At 41.9% G+C, this 15631-nt stretch overlaps 2 protein-coding genes across 2 annotated transcripts; one reads left to right on the top strand and one right to left on the bottom strand.

Annotated features, from left to right (window-relative positions):
- Positions 1-11696: 11696 nt before the first annotated feature.
- On the bottom strand, positions 11697-12353 carry H1-1 (H1.1 linker histone, cluster member; the record flags this gene model as incomplete). Its single annotated transcript, XM_079712040.1, has 1 exon — positions 11697-12353. One exon carries the CDS (start codon positions 12351-12353, stop codon positions 11697-11699), a length of 657 nt encoding a protein of 218 aa, XP_079568166.1.
- A 2585-nt stretch (positions 12354-14938) lies between these two features.
- On the top strand, positions 14939-15349 carry H3C1 (H3 clustered histone 1; the record flags this gene model as incomplete). The annotated part of the gene is made up of 1 exon (XM_079712042.1): positions 14939-15349. The coding sequence occupies one exon, from the start codon at positions 14939-14941 to the stop codon at positions 15347-15349; it is 411 nt and encodes a 136-aa protein (XP_079568168.1).
- Between the last annotated feature and the right edge of the window lie 282 nt (positions 15350-15631).

Here is a 15631-nt window from a genome sequence, read left to right as displayed (position 1 = left end):
AGCTCTCCAAACCCTGTACTTCGAGAATTTTTATGGTGGCTTCATGATGTGGGCATGATCAACCATCAATTTAATTTCCAGCCCCTCCTCCATTCCCAAAGGCTAGGGAGTGAGGCTGAAAGTTCCAAGCAACTAATCATGGCCTGGTCCTTCTGGTGATTAGCCCCCATCCTGACCTATCCAGGAGCTCACCAAGAGTTACCTCATTAGAACAAGAGACATTCCTATCACCTAGGAAGTTCCAAGGGATTTAGGAGCTCTGTACTAGGAACCAAGGGAAGAGGCCAGTATATGTGTGTGTGTGTGTGTGTGTATATATATATATATATATATATATATATATATATATATATATATATGTACATATGTTTTATAATTATTTCACAACATGTTAATAAACTTTTGTTTTTCTCTTGTTAGTCTAATTTACAGGTCCCTGGTTGGAGAACCTAAGATGGGTAGAGGAAAATGATTGTTTCCTCCCCTATACAAGCAACCCCAATGTTATTTGTTCTCTGTCCCCATAGTCCAAGCACATGCACCCACTCTGGAGCCTCAGACCCACTGGATAACTGAGAGACCCCACCTTCGTGCAGGATAAGTGAAGGCACCATCTGGATATTGCTAAGTTCATCTCTACCTCTAGGTGCCCTGCAGTCCTGTCTTATCCAAGTACAGTCCTGCCCAGTGAGGGGTGGCCTCCTTAAAATGGTGTCAGGGCCTAGAGTGCTTTGCTCAGAGAAAATTCTATGTCCTTAAACACTTAAGTTGCTGACCAAGAAAAAATGATGATAAACATTCAACTAAAGAAAAAAAAATTTTAGTTAACAAAATAAATCTTTGGAAACCATAGGATAAGAAAGATAAAATTACAAGTTGATTGTGGTGCAGGCAAGTTATAGAAAGAAAAATAAGTCCTATTTGTCCTTATGGGTTAAAAATTCTACTATGTTAGATAAACCATTGGCTGCTCTAATAAAGATTTTTTATAAAGGAGAATACAGAAAAAATGGAAACATGAAAAAGCATATACTGGAGATAATTTTGAGAACAATTTGAAGAATTATGTGCATATAAAATTGAAAATCTTGACTAAGTGACTTTTTAAAAAAGAAACTAAAAGACCTAACTGACTGAAGAAAGGGAAAGAAAATCTAAACAGACTAATACATACAAATGAAATTCAGAAAGTTACAGAATTCCAATTAAATAAGGGGAAAAAAGCAAAACAAATAAAGAGCTCATGGATTTATGGCTGCATTTTTTTTTTTTAAGGATAGCAACTCATTGTACTGCTGAAGACTCAATTAAGTTCTATAGAATAGAAAACCCAAAAGGACAGTGGCTGAAATGAGTTCATGTCTCTCTCATGTAAAGGCAGTCCAGATGGGGAAGTGCAGGAAATCCAGAAAGTCCAGGGCTGGTATGGCAACTCCACAAAATCGCCAAGCCTTCCAGCAACCCTCCCACCATCCCTAGGATCCAAGACAGCTTCTAAAGCTCCAGGCATCACACCTTCATTCCAAGAGGTAAGATGGAGAGATACAGAAGTTGAGCAAAGGACATGTATCCAAGAGCTATCTTTTTACTACCTACCCTACAACCTTCTGCTTGCATCCCATTAGCCAGAACTTAGTCCAAAGCCACCTTCCACCTTGGTGAGGCAGTACATGAACTCGGGCAGCTTAGCTCTACGTTGTTAGAATTCTGAGCAAGATTCATCAGAGAGCTACAGGGAGTGTGGCTCCCACACCCACCCAGACCAATGTCTCACGTGGCCAGTCTGGAAAACCCTCAGCATCTGGTACATATTTAGCCAGGAAACAAACGAAGAGGGGCCCTCTGGTGCCCCTTCCTCATACCTTTTTGACACCCCCTCCCCCTGTAATTGCATGAAGGGTCAGGTATGTGTAGTGTACGTGGTGCTGCGGCAGAGGACCAGAGACACAGACAGGCAGGGAACTGCAGGAATGACAGACAGGATAACAACTGAAGGAGGCAGAGGAACATAAACAGTCCAACTGACACAGAAAGAGTCTGTTCTCAGGTAAAGTCCAAACTCCTCATAACGGCCTAGAAGGCAAATTCTGGCCCCGCAGACCTTGCCTTCCTGGATTAATAATCTGTTCTTCCCACTTCTCATTTTCCATGTACAGTGGCCTTCTCTTTGGTCCTAGACAATGCCAAGGTCATTCTGGTCCAAGAGCCTTTGAGCATAATGTGTTCTAGGTTCAGAGTAGTCTTTCCCAGGTTTTTCTGAAGCCGGGTGAGCTCATTTTGATCACCAGCTTGGCAGACAGAAAGTGTTAGGGAATTAACATCCCAGGAGTAAAACTTCAACTGAAGAGGTAATGGTGTGGATGGATAAAGCTTCAACCAAATGAGCTTCAGACGAACAGTTCTGAGACCCCATCTACACAGTGCCTCAGAGGACATCCAGGGAAATGAAAGCAAGTGCTCAAAGTGGGAACCAGGTCAGGAATGCACCTGTGACTGCCTTTTCCATCGTCCCTGTGCCAACACCCTGCATTCTGGGGTCACATCTTAGTTACCACCTTCACACACAACCAGATCTGAGCTCAACTTTTCAGAGACAGCAACCACTGCTACCTCCCCCACTCTTGTCCTCTTTCTATATATAAATATATGTATAGAAAGATATAGATATTAAATGATTAAATTAACAGATATTTATTATGGAATACTGTAAAATACAATAAATTATACTCTCAGTTCTAAGGAATGAACACTCCTACTGTGGTGGTAAATCACCTTCCCCATACATATATTTGATATTGCATGTTTTTCTCAGTGTGAGCATTCCCCCATGGCATTAAACATGCTAATATGTGGTTTTAAGTGACTGTAGCGATCTCATAATAGCACATAGGCTCAGGTTGTTTCTTGCAATTATAACTTATGTTCAAATGAACATCACTGTATGTAAGTAGGTTTTCACTTCTCTTGCTTACCTCAGGGTGGGTTTTTGAAAGAAAGTTTCCGAGTCACAGTATGTGAACATTTATTTAAAATACTATTGATATATTCTTATCTCCCTCTTTCCCTTTCCCCCACTTCCCTTACCCACCTCTTCTGTTTCCATAACTCTCACTGTCATCAGCCAACCCCTCCAGGAGCTGGGAACCTGGAGGGGCTTTGATAATGTGAAAAACTATGGGCTGGTAAATCAGATGGGAGAATCTTTCCGAGGAGATGGGAATGGAGAATGCTAAAGTTTGCAGGTGAAAACATCACTGGAGCCTAGACCACTTCATTAATCCCCACTTCTGTTTCCTAATGTAGGAAAGGGAGGGATATAAAAATGGAAAAAAAAAAAAAAAGGAGGGGGGAGGGGAGAGAACAAGGAGCTGGATGCATCTGGGATTTGCTGCAGAAGCATGGTTGCTTCTTCTGAAGGACAGGCAAAGCTGTCACTGTCCTAGAAGACTAATTCATGGCCATTCACTAAGCATGTGTCAATTTTTGATGAGTATCAAACCACCCCAAAACTTATTTGCTTAAAACTACTACCATTTATTCACTTACAATTCTGTAGGTCAGCTGGTGGTTCTTGTAGTCAGGGTTGAATTCTGCTGGTTCTTCTCCTGTGTCTCTATCAGCTGGAGAGTGAGCTGGCATTGGGTAATATAGGATGGCCCCACCTGCAAGTCTGGCAGTTGGTAGGCTGTTGACTGGGTGCTTCATTCTCCAGCAGACGAGCTCAGTCTCTTTCGTGACATGGGTGTTTCAGGGCTGTGGGAGAACCAAGACAGGGACAAGCTGCAATGTGCCAGGCTCTTTTCAAGCATCTGCTCAGGTCACATTTGTTAGATCACTTGGCCAAGCCCAGATTCAAGGGACAGAGATATAAACTCCACCTCTTGATGAGAGGAGCTACAATGTCACATTGTAATGAGCAATAAGATGAGATAAATTTGGGGCAATTTTTGCAATCTATCATAAGAAAGTTGCTGCATACAGTCTCAAAATCTAAATTAAGGAGGGACAGAGATGCAGAGACATTCTGAGTGCCTAGTCCTCAGTAGATTCAGCACCAGTTTCTCCCCAAAGACAAGGTCTATTAGAGCTCTCAGCACCATCAATAATTCCACTTTCTTCATCCACACAAACAGCCTCAGTGCCTGGGATTCTGTGAGAACGGCTCCTCACATCCTCCTCTCTCAGCCTTGCCTCTCACGCCCACTCACACCAACAGCCTGAAGTGAAGCCTGTGCACCGGTTCTCTGGGACTCGCAGCGAGGGAACGGTGTTATCAGGCAGCTGGGATTGGAAATGCAGGAAGCTCTGCACATAGGCTCTTCACCCCAAAAAAGCCCCTCCTTCACCAGGAATAAGGAAGACAGTGATCGTTGTTCAAGAAGGTGCTTGATTAGCATATTAATTAGCTTGTGGCCAAGAGATTATGCTAATCTCCTTGATTTTATCCTGATGCCCGTGGACAAGTAAAAATGATCCAATCTGTCATATTCCAGGAACTGGGTGTCCGCTCATCACTCCAATTCATGGGCAGGGCCTCGAGTCTTCAGAGCTCCTTCTCCTTCCCGCATCTTGTCTCTCAGCCATCAGTCTCCCTGTATCTCTTTTCTCTAGGTTCTCTGAGGATGGGACTGGTTTTTTTCCTTTTTTCAATCTTGATGCTACTCCTGAGTTCCTGTTTTAGTTCTCTGGACATCATGCGATCCATTAAAGATATTAGGTAAAATTTAAAAATAAAAATTTCCACCTTTCTATGATCCAGACAGATCTATGTCCAATTTCTGATTTGACTTACAAGTAGACAAGTGACACCACCCCTCTGTGCCTCCATCCACTTCCTCAAGTGTAATAGTGGGTCAATAATCCCAGTTTGTAGTGAGAAGTGCTCAGGCACAAAGCACTAGGTATACAACACAATAAACAGGATTTTTGTTGATTTATATAATGATTGCAAAGCACTTTTATACTTCTGACCTGTTGAAGAGGAATTCTTGGGCCACCATCACTTAATCTTTGTGGAATCCTGGGTAATTCAATTCTTTCTATGGGCCTACCATTACTCCAGAAAAATATTAACTCAGTTTTAGAGATCGACAAAGAAACAACATTCACTACTGTGAGGGGCTCCGCCCAGATCAGTGGTTCTCAGCCCTTGAAGCAAATTCTGGTACCTAGAGAGCTTTTAAATAACTTACTGAAGACTGGCCTGCTCCAGACAAACTAAAAAGGGATGTGGACGTGAGAGAGGGGAGCTCAGGCAGAGGACTGACATCCTGCGGTTCTGTAGGTGACGCTGAAGGGTCTTCTCCCCGGGAGGTGTTGCCGGGTGTCACTTCTTTAGCCTTACCCAGGCCCACCACACCACAGACGAACCACAACATAACTTCAGCACCTCCCCCCCTCCACGGGGCACTCTCATTTCTCTCCAGATGTGGGTCCTGGGGGCGTTCAAGGTCCCACCCCCACTCGGGCCACGTGTTTCCCCCCAACTAAAGCAGGGTGGGCAGCAGGTCCCCTGGGGGCTGCCCTCGGGCTGCGGCCTCCCTTCCACATTGGCAGGCGGGTGGCAGGTGGGACGGGCGGCCGCAGAATGGAGTCCAGGCCTCCGCGAACTGGCGGGAGCTGGTCTACGAGGAATTGCCAATCAGAGGGGCCCTTTCTATTCAACCGTGGCCTCATTTTAACTGAATTACATTTGCAACCACCCTATTTCCAAATAAGGTCACATTCTGAAGAAATGGGGGTTATGATTTAAACATAACTTTTGGGGGAAGGGGGGGTGGGTGGGACATAATTCAACCTGCACATTGTCTAGGCTTGCACACTTGGACCTTGCCCTCTCTCTGAAGAGTCAACAAATAAGTGAATGAGCCTTTAAAAAACAGAAACATGCAGAAGTGTGGCAGAGAGTGGCTGTTTACCAAACCTACATCATCTTCCTAGGTACCGGAATGATAATATTTCACCTACTTCCTTACATCTCCCTTTGTAGTTAGGAGTTCCCATGTGGAAAGGGAAGCATCGTGACCCTCCAGAGAGTTTAGAGGAAGAAGTGATAAATTAGTTCAAAGAGAACACCCACAAATTATAAAATGTACTCCCCTTTCTTCTCACATTTTTGCATTGACCATGGCTCAGTATAGATTCGACGTAAAAGCGTACTACCCTTAAGATATTATTGGCCTTTAATAGCTGGTAAGGAGATGCTGTGGGGTGGAGTTCAGAGAGCACGTTAATTCCTACAGAATTTTCCCTGGAAGAAACAAAAACTAAATGACTTCTAAGGCTTTTCTAGCTCTAAGAATTCCACAGTTCTTTGAAAAGCTGGAATTGTCCTACAATTGCCCTATATTTGAAAAATAAGAACAGGAAGAGTGGATGATCTTATTCATATTTTATAAAGGATCATCAATCCTCAATTAAAACAATGTGGTATTAGTACTTAACAGAAAGACTGACACAACAGAATAGAAAGTCTAGAAATAGACAAGTAATACAGGAATTTTGTATCCAATAAAGAAAGGATTTCTAATCACTAGGAGTAAAGATGGACTTTTTTAAAAGTGCTGAGACAACTAGATAGCCATTTGTAAAACACCAGAAGGAACTTCAAGTAGATGAAAGATTGAAACATAAAAGCGAAACAAAACAAAAAGCCAGAAGTACTTAAAGAAAATATAGGCGAATTCCTTTGATTCTTGAAGTGGGAAAGACCTTTCTAAATATTACTCAAAATCCAAAAGCCATGAAAGAAAATATTGGTAAATTCAATTGCATAAAAATAAAAAGGCTGCATAACAAATTTTATCATAATCAAAGTTAAACGACAAATGACTATCTGAAAAAAATATTTTGCAACTCATTATAAAGGGCTAATCTCACTAATATATATAGAGATTCTGAAACCAGAATAAACCGTTGTTCCTTTACACAATGAATATCATGTACCCATGGAAAGGAAAAGGAAGACCTCTGTTTCTTGTTGTAGACACAGCTCCAGGACATACTGCTAAGCGAACAATGGTAGAGAACATGTATATATTATCCTATGAAAGGGTGAGAAGGAAGAGTATATATATTTTTCATTTCTGTTTGCATAAAGAAATAGCAGAAGGGGAACTGTGTCGTCAGGGACAGTGGTGTGGAACTTGACTTCTAGGTGAATATCTTTTCATACAGTTTTGATTTTTGAATCAAATTATTTATTAAAAAATAAAATAAAAAGATGTGACCCATGATAGTTAAAATCTAGTAATATTTTTGTCTTTAGGTATTTGTATTTGTTTTTAAGCTTCCATTGTTATACTTTTACCATGCCCTGTTATTTGCAATGTTACTTTTCACCCTTTGCAATAGAAATCCAACTTCTGGGGACCTACTTTTGAGACACACTTGAAAATGATTATGTAATTGTTGTTAACTAAATTTTTAAGAATCCAGCAATAGGTGACTTGTGAAATAAACTATGTAGCATCGCACAATGGAATACTGTGGGTATTTGCAAGGCCGCCATTTTACTATTTAGGAGTTAGTACTTCTTTTTTAATCCAGTTCTGTTTTTATATGCAGAATAATTACATATTTCTACATGGGCACATTGTTGAAGAGCTGAAAAATATGTTGTGGTATAAAGAAAAGAACAAATTCCCTTCTCCTCCCCCAATATTCCCCGTTTTTACTTTGGCCACATAGGATACAATAAAACTTGTAGCATCAAGATGAGAGAGTTCTCTCCTCATCTTTTTTTTTTTTTCTTTTACGTGTTATTATTGTACATCTTACACAGCAAAACCCCTTATTTATGGTTTATATCTTCTTAAGGAGGCCCCACTGGTCTTCAATTGTTCTGGCAGTCATATAACCTTCTGTTCTTTTCTCTGTCCCTCTCTTTTTTCTTTTCTTTCAAAAAAACCCCACAGGCAGGGATAATCAAACCAATTATTAGTAAAGAATATAATTTCTGTGTCACCACTCTTACCTACTTGTCTCAGAAGATCTCTCAGACAATCAATGAGATTGATTTCAAGTCTGTCTCCTCTTACATGGATGTTAGAGCTGATATAATTCTGTGGTCAGAACATCAAAACAATAGACTCCTGGAATTGTAAAAGACCATAAGGAGCATGTTAAACACTGGATTTCAGACTACTTTGACTGTAACCCCAATAAGATATGCTTTCTTCTTTATGACCCAGAACGTACACGCATATGCCTAACAACATAAGTGTCTGAAGCCTAAATTCCAGGAAGCCGTATTTATCCTTACAATGTGCACACTCTAATATGTTCTAGTCTATTCTATTCCTAACAGGCCATGAAAAACGCTACTCTAATCTAACCGTTTTGCTTTTAAATAAGCAAATGGAAGCACAAAGAGGTAGAATAATGATTCAGATTTATGGATGATAAATGATCAGGGCCCGGTCTCCTCTGTCCTTTCCCCTTTCTTTATATTCTTCTCTACCTCAGTCGCCCCCTTGGTGACCTCACGAAGTCCCATGACTTTAAATGCCATCCATAGACCAATGACTCCATCTTAATTCAACTCCATCCTCCCCAAAACTACTCTTGTCAAAACTACTGACCTCCATACTGCTAAACCAAGGAACTATTCTCAGGCTTCTAATCACTTCAGTCTATCATCAACATTTGAACCCAGTTGATTACTCCCTTATCCACTTGGTAATCTCTTGGACTCTGCAAATTTCACAACAGAATTTCTGATTCACCCTCCCCCAACTCCACCACAACACACTTGCTTCTCTCTTATAGGTGACTGCCTTAGGAAAACTCATCTCATTCTTTCAGCCACATTGAGTTTGAGGGCTTAACATCTAAGAAAGCACTGAACAAATTAAAAGAGAAAAACCATATGATTATATCAATACATGAAGTATGGCAGCCATTCAATTTTTTTTTTTAAAGTAAAATAGGAATTGAAGGTAACCATTTAAATATAATGGAGATACAAAAAGTTAATAACAGATATTATTCTAAAAGACAACTCTTAATACCATGCTAATTAAAACCAAGAACTAAAAAGGGATGCCTCCTAAAAATATTATTCAACTTTATTTTGGAAATTCTTAGCAAATGCTATACAAAAAGAAAATTAAATGCTTGGTTTTCACATTTAAGGAAAACAAAAAAAGTTAAAATTATTTTGCTAATGACAAGGAAAAACTCAAGGGGCTCTTAGTTTAAGGAGTAAAGAAAGTAGAATTATAGAAATCAGTAAGTTTGCTGGATACAACATATCAATACATTTCTTCCTTCCTAGCAGTAAGACCTAAAAATAGGAAATGAGTATTCCATTCACAATAGAAACAAGGAAATAAATTAATTAGGAATAGAATTGAGGACACATGACTCATACAGAGAGAACAGTAGAAAAGAATGAGAATACAGAAATAGATCTCATTATATAAGAATTTAATAAATAATAAAAATGATATATTTCAGTTCAGTGTGAGAACTGAATGGATTATTTAACAAATGGTGTTAAAACAACTGGCCATCCATCTGGAAGGATGTAAACTTGGATTCTCTCTTAAACTACATAAAACAAATTCTAGATGGATTAGAAACTAAACATTTTTTAAGAAGCAAAAATTTTTAGAAGAAAAGCTAGGAGGTGAATAAATAATAGAGGGGTGGGATTCAGTTTCTAAACCAAGAGTGGAAATCTAGAAGCTATAAAAGATACATCTGTGATTAAAATGTCTAATATTCAAATTTTATATATATCTAATAAATTTTATATCATACATATAAACGGAAAATATACTATAAACAAAGGAAATATAGAGATAAAAGCCAAGAGTAGAAAACTATCTGCAACACAGGTGATAAGTATAAGGTTCATTTTTCTATCATATAAAAAACACAACTGGGCAGGAAAAAGACAAACTGCCTAATGAAAAATTAGCAGAGATATAAATGGAAGTTCTCTGAAAAGCTTATTCAAATGGCCAATGAACTTAAAGAAAGGATGCACTGGTGGTCATGGTAATGCAAATCAAAGTGACAATGTGAAATAATTTTACCCCCTTTAGACTGACAGAAATTAATGAGATCACACCCTGATGGTTGGAATGCAGGAGGGGGAGCCATTTTCAGGCTATGTCAGGGCCAACTGAAATTTAAAATACACTCTAACTAATCTAGCAATTTCAGCTTTGGAATTCTATTGTTTATTGCACCATGCTCAGCAGTTGTAAATAGAGATGTCAATACTTATCAATATGAAATGGATGAATAAATTATTCTACTTCACATTCAGGACATTAAAAAAAAAAAGATTTGACTTGAAAGGATTTCCTTTAAGGTTAAGAGAAAAGCAGAGAAGCGTATATATCGCCATTTTGTAAATAATAATAAAACACTACCAGAAAAAGAAAACAATCATGCATGTTTATAGATAAGTGTATGTAAAAGACTGAATTCAAAGGAAAACATGAATAGCTACATACCTGTTTGGGAAAGGGGAGTAGGGATGTGAAGTGACAGTAAGGCAGACATTAAGGAGATGCAAGGAGCCATGCAAAACAATGGGGAAAAAAAGACAAAACAAAACAATTGACTATTAAAGAATTTGTATGCACATATGTAAAAGTGTTACAACTAATTGAGCTTCACTAAGTAAAAGTGAGTAAACCTCGCTCAACATATGGTACTTTTTTTTTCTCGGATGTGAAAAAAGACGTTATTAAAATGAATCTCAGAATTAAAATTTCAAAAGTTTAAAGGGGCAATTCTATGAAAGTGTCCCCGAGTATTTAACGTGGTGCTGCGCACCAGGGTTGAAAATCCTGCAGGCGGAGAAATACAATCTAGTTAGGCAGAGTGGGAGTTTCAAATATTATCCAATCAGGGCAGTCCTGTTTCTATCAAGAGAAGCCGGGACTAGCTGACAACCTGCAAATGGACCCAGGGTAAGTCGCCGAGCATGAACGATCTGCAAGGTCAGAGCTAGACTGTGATGTCGCTGCAGGAGGCGTGTGAGGCCTACCTAGTAAGCTCAGGGACACCAATCTGAGTGCCATGTAAGCCAGAGGATCACCGTTATTCCCAAGGTCAGACAGCTCTTGAGCCACATCTCCTCAAAAGCATTTTTCAGGGCCACCCAATTTTGGAAAAAGCCGATTTAGCAATATTGCCCAAGAACATAATGTCCCCAACTTTGGTCTCACAGAGAACGCCAAGGAAATGTTGAGTAGACAAATGAGCACATAGTACACGGACCCAGCCTCAGCCACGGGTTCAATCGCAGCTACAGGCAGTTACCACTGAGGATGAATGTTTGGGGTATGGGACTTCAGGATCGGTTCAAAAAGCTCCCCCAGGTATTTCTAACGTACAGGTAGAGATGTAAGCTTCAGGTTAAAACGGGACTAGGGAAACAGATCCTAAGCGTTGAAGTTTAAATCACTTGGGAGACCAAAATCAAAACAAAACAAAAAAACCAAAACACCACCTTCCTCAGTTATCAATTTACAAATCCCACAGTGAGAATTTAAGCTCAAAAGAATTCTGACGTGGAGCAAGGATTGGCTTAAACACACTGTTTTTGCATGGGGCCGAAATTTATGAAACTTGTAAGACAGGAGAGCTGTGTACTTAAAGCTCTTTCCCTGAAATAAGTAGGTGGCTCTTAAAAGAGCCGTTGGGTTATTGGAAACAGCTTCCAACCAGGACTTTTACTTTTTCTTCGGTGCTGCCTTCTTAGGCTTGGCAGCAGTCTTTGGCTTGGTCACCTTTGCTTTGGCCGCTTTGGGTTTCACAGCCTTGGCTTTAGCAGGACTCTTACCTATTTTCTTAGGCTTCACAACCCTGGACTTCTTGGGACTCTTGGAGGACTTCTTTGTCGCCACAGGCTTTTTAGCCTTCTTCGGAGTCTTGACACCTTTTTTACCAGCAGCCGCCCCGGTGGCCTTCTTGGGTTTCTTAGAAGAACTTGTTACCTTCGCTTTCGCTGCTACCTTTGTGGCGCTGGGCTTGCTATCCACCGAGGCTACTTTCTTGTTGAACTTAAAAGAGCCCGAGGCGCCGGTGCCCTTAGTCTGCACCAGAGTGCCTTTGCTCACCAGGCTCCTAAGGCCGAGCTTGATGCGACTATTATTCTTCTCCACGTCGTAGCCGGCGGCCGCCAGCGCCTTCTTGAGCGCAGCCAAGGACACGCCGCTGCGCTCCTTAGAAGAAGAAACGGCCTGCACAATCAGCTCCGAGACTGAAGGACCCGCGGGTTTCTTCTTGGCAGCTGCTGCAGCCTTCGCAGGCTTCTTCGCCTTCCTGCCAGCTGAAGGCTTCTCGGGGGTAGTGGAAGCAGCTGGAACGGGCGGTGCGGTCTCGGACATGACGGAAACAAAGAAGAACTAAGTAAACTACTACAACCTGACAAAGCACTAAAACTCCAGCGGCCCAAGTGCGCGGTATTTATAGGGCGACGCTGCGCTGTGATTGGTGCGCGCTGGCGCCCGCCCCCGGCACCCTAGCGCCCCCTGCGCGCCCCGCCGGGTCTCCGAAGGCCAATGCCGGCCGCTGGGGCCTATAGGCCTTCTTCCCTGCCGCTTGCACTGAGGCACCCAGACAGCAGCCTGCCTCCCTCCATCCCCCACGCTGGTCGCCTAATGGAGACAAATACTAGGCAGGGAAGGGTACGGCTCTGCCGCCCATTACCATCAGAGGGTGCTACTTCTCTTTAAAAAAGCAGGGTTTTTTCCTAGGGGGAGGTGGGGTGGGAAAGAGCTGTAAAGAAGGCAATCACGTAAGAATCCAAGGAGTTTCACGTGAAACCTTGTCTCCAGGAAGCCATGTCAAAAGGACATTTGTTTCTAATCTGCAATAAATGCAAAACGTTGTGTCTTGAGTGACTGGGGAGGGAGAGCAGAAAGCGAGGGGATGTAGGCCTGGTCTGCAGGTTTGGGACAAGTTCTCATCGATGCCATTGCCTTTCCTGGCAGCGCTGAGTGATGTGTGGTAGACCCGAGACGCCGGTGCCCTTGCTCTGAACCAGCGTGTATCTATTTGGGGCAAAGGAGAATTGTAGAAAGCAAAAGAACTGGCTAACCGTAATTAACACTCAAGCAGCACCGGTGGAAAAGAGCACGCAATTTCTGTAATTGCAACTTGCTTCTATAGTGTAATGCACTTAACGAACTTTTGACCCCTTTTCATCCTCACAACATATCCCAAGCTCAAAACCTAGCACAAGAGAAACATCAAGTAAGCACTGGGTGGACTGAACTGTTCCCAGAAAGGCATTGCACGCGGGGAAGTGTGTGGGTGTGGGTGTCGGGGCGAGGGTGGGGGATACGTTGCTTTAGTGTGAAAGCACAGCCCGGGGATAACATTTTAGGGCAGTCTCGCTTTAACTTGTTTTTGTTGTAAAAGCGTCAACAATGCTAAAACGACTTCAGACTGCGAATCAGGCTAACTACTGAGAGAATAAAATGCCCCTCTCACAGCCCCGTTCTGGGTGACATCCCCTCACAATTCTGCCCTGGGATCGCCTAGCAGCAGGGAGAATGCAGGGACGAGTCACTCCCGCGCGCGCGACTGCAGTTTTCAAACAAGTCCGCACGGGCCTCAGTAACCGGAGCTTCCGTGGTAGCCCTCAAACAACACAAGAGCTTGTTTCCGGCTTGTGGCCAATAATGTAAGGGTTCCAGACGCACGATTCCTCCATCTTCTTTACCACCCTTTGTTACTTGTTTTCTTGAGAGTCTGTATTTACAAAATGCATTACGTAATTTCTAAGAACTTGAAAAAGGACAGTTGGAACTATGCGTCTTAGTTTGACGGATAGTCATTTATAACACAGGTATACAATCTTTCTCCAAGGTGAAGTTTTTGTAAGTGAAAATTTCTGGAAAGACATAAACTTTTCTTAGAGTAATAAACGTGGCTTCTAATCAGACAAAGGTTTTAAAAGAGAAAATATGCATGCAGAATTTTCTTATTTAGATAATAATTTGTACCTCCCGTGTCTAATGGGTTAAACAGCTTCCAATGCAATAGAAACGCTCCATGCAAATGAAGGATGCTAGATCTCCTTTTTTAATGGCTACCCAGTTTAATAAACTTAGCCAATGAGAAGGTAGAATCTGGGTTACCGCCTCTTCGTATAAAAGGTTCTCATTCGCTGTTCTTAAAGTCGACTATTTTGCGTGACGTATAGGGACAGTCGTTGGCAGTATTAAGCTGTCCTCGTTTTGGTCCGTAATCCATTCATAGGCCCTAGTCCATCGCTTGCTCCTCCTAGGTAAACTCTGAGACGTCGCGCATACCGTGATTATGTGTCTGGCGTTGTACCCGGCTAAATGTATTCTAAACTTTAGAAAACTTAAGTTTCAGTAAGTTCCAAGTGTAAAGTCAGAGCATAAACACTTAACAAAGAAGTACCTTGTTACAGGAAATATTTCTGGAAACGCTAGTTTGATTTTGCTATGCTTGAGTTTACATCTTCTGGTTTCAAAGAAGTTTCTCAGTTTAAGCGTTACAGAGGGATTTCTTTTTTTGTGAAATGGTTTTGGAAATTTATAATCCGTTATCGAGTTATCGAGCAGGGAATGTAGAGTACATAAGGGCAATATTCCCTCAATCTCCCCTCCCCTCGAACCTAAATAAGTACACAGAACTACACTACCAATGAAGTTAAGGTCTGTTTTTTCGAAAAGGTAACGCCCAAGGCATTGCGTTCTCATGAAAATCGTGGTCGGAAAAACAAAAAAATTTGAAAAGAGCCGAGGATATAACGTAGTGGCCAACGAAACTGCACGGTTTTTGGAACGTTTAAATGTAGGCCAATCAGAGCCTGTAACGTAATATTCAAACATTTTTCTCGCCCAATCACTTCACCTTAGGTACTATAAATACTAGCAAACTGCTGGGTGATGTTTTTGCGCTAGTATTCGCTACGTCTGTGTACCTGTCACTTGTCATGGCTCGCACTAAGCAAACTGCTCGTAAGTCTACTGGTGGCAAAGCGCCTCGCAAGCAGCTGGCCACCAAGGCGGCTCGCAAGAGTGCGCCGGCCACCGGCGGCGTGAAAAAACCTCACCGTTACCGACCCGGCACGGTGGCCTTGCGCGAGATCCGCCGCTACCAAAAGTCCACGGAGCTTCTTATCCGTAAACTGCCTTTTCAGCGCCTTGTGCGTGAGATCGCCCAGGACTTCAAAACCGACCTGCGCTTCCAGAGTTCGGCGGTAATGGCACTGCAGGAGGCATGCGAAGCCTATCTGGTGGGTCTTTTCGAGGACACCAATCTGTGTGCCATCCACGCTAAGCGTGTTACCATCATGCCCAAGGACATCCAGTTAGCCCGCCGGATCCGCGGGGAGCGGGCATAATTACTGCTTTTCTCTGAAACTTCAACCAAAGGCTCTTTTCAGAGCCACCCACGTTTTCAAGTAAAGGCTGTAAGAAACTAACTTTCCAACTCAAGTTGTTCAGTATAACTGCATCTACTTGGGAATGAAAAGACATGCATCAACACTTGTCGGATTATGGGATAATTTTTGTCTAAATATCCACTGCGTATGCGAACACACTGGCCCTTTATAAGTGTTTATGTAAATAGTACTGTTTTCTCTTACCTTAGTAAAGAGCCAGAGTTTCAGAGGCACCCAAAA

Source organism: Hyperoodon ampullatus (assembly GCF_949752795.1).
Source record: "Hyperoodon ampullatus genome assembly, chromosome: 10".
Lineage (NCBI taxonomy): Eukaryota > Metazoa > Chordata > Mammalia > Artiodactyla > Ziphiidae > Hyperoodon > Hyperoodon ampullatus.
This window is presented reverse-complemented; position numbering and strand designations above follow the sequence as displayed.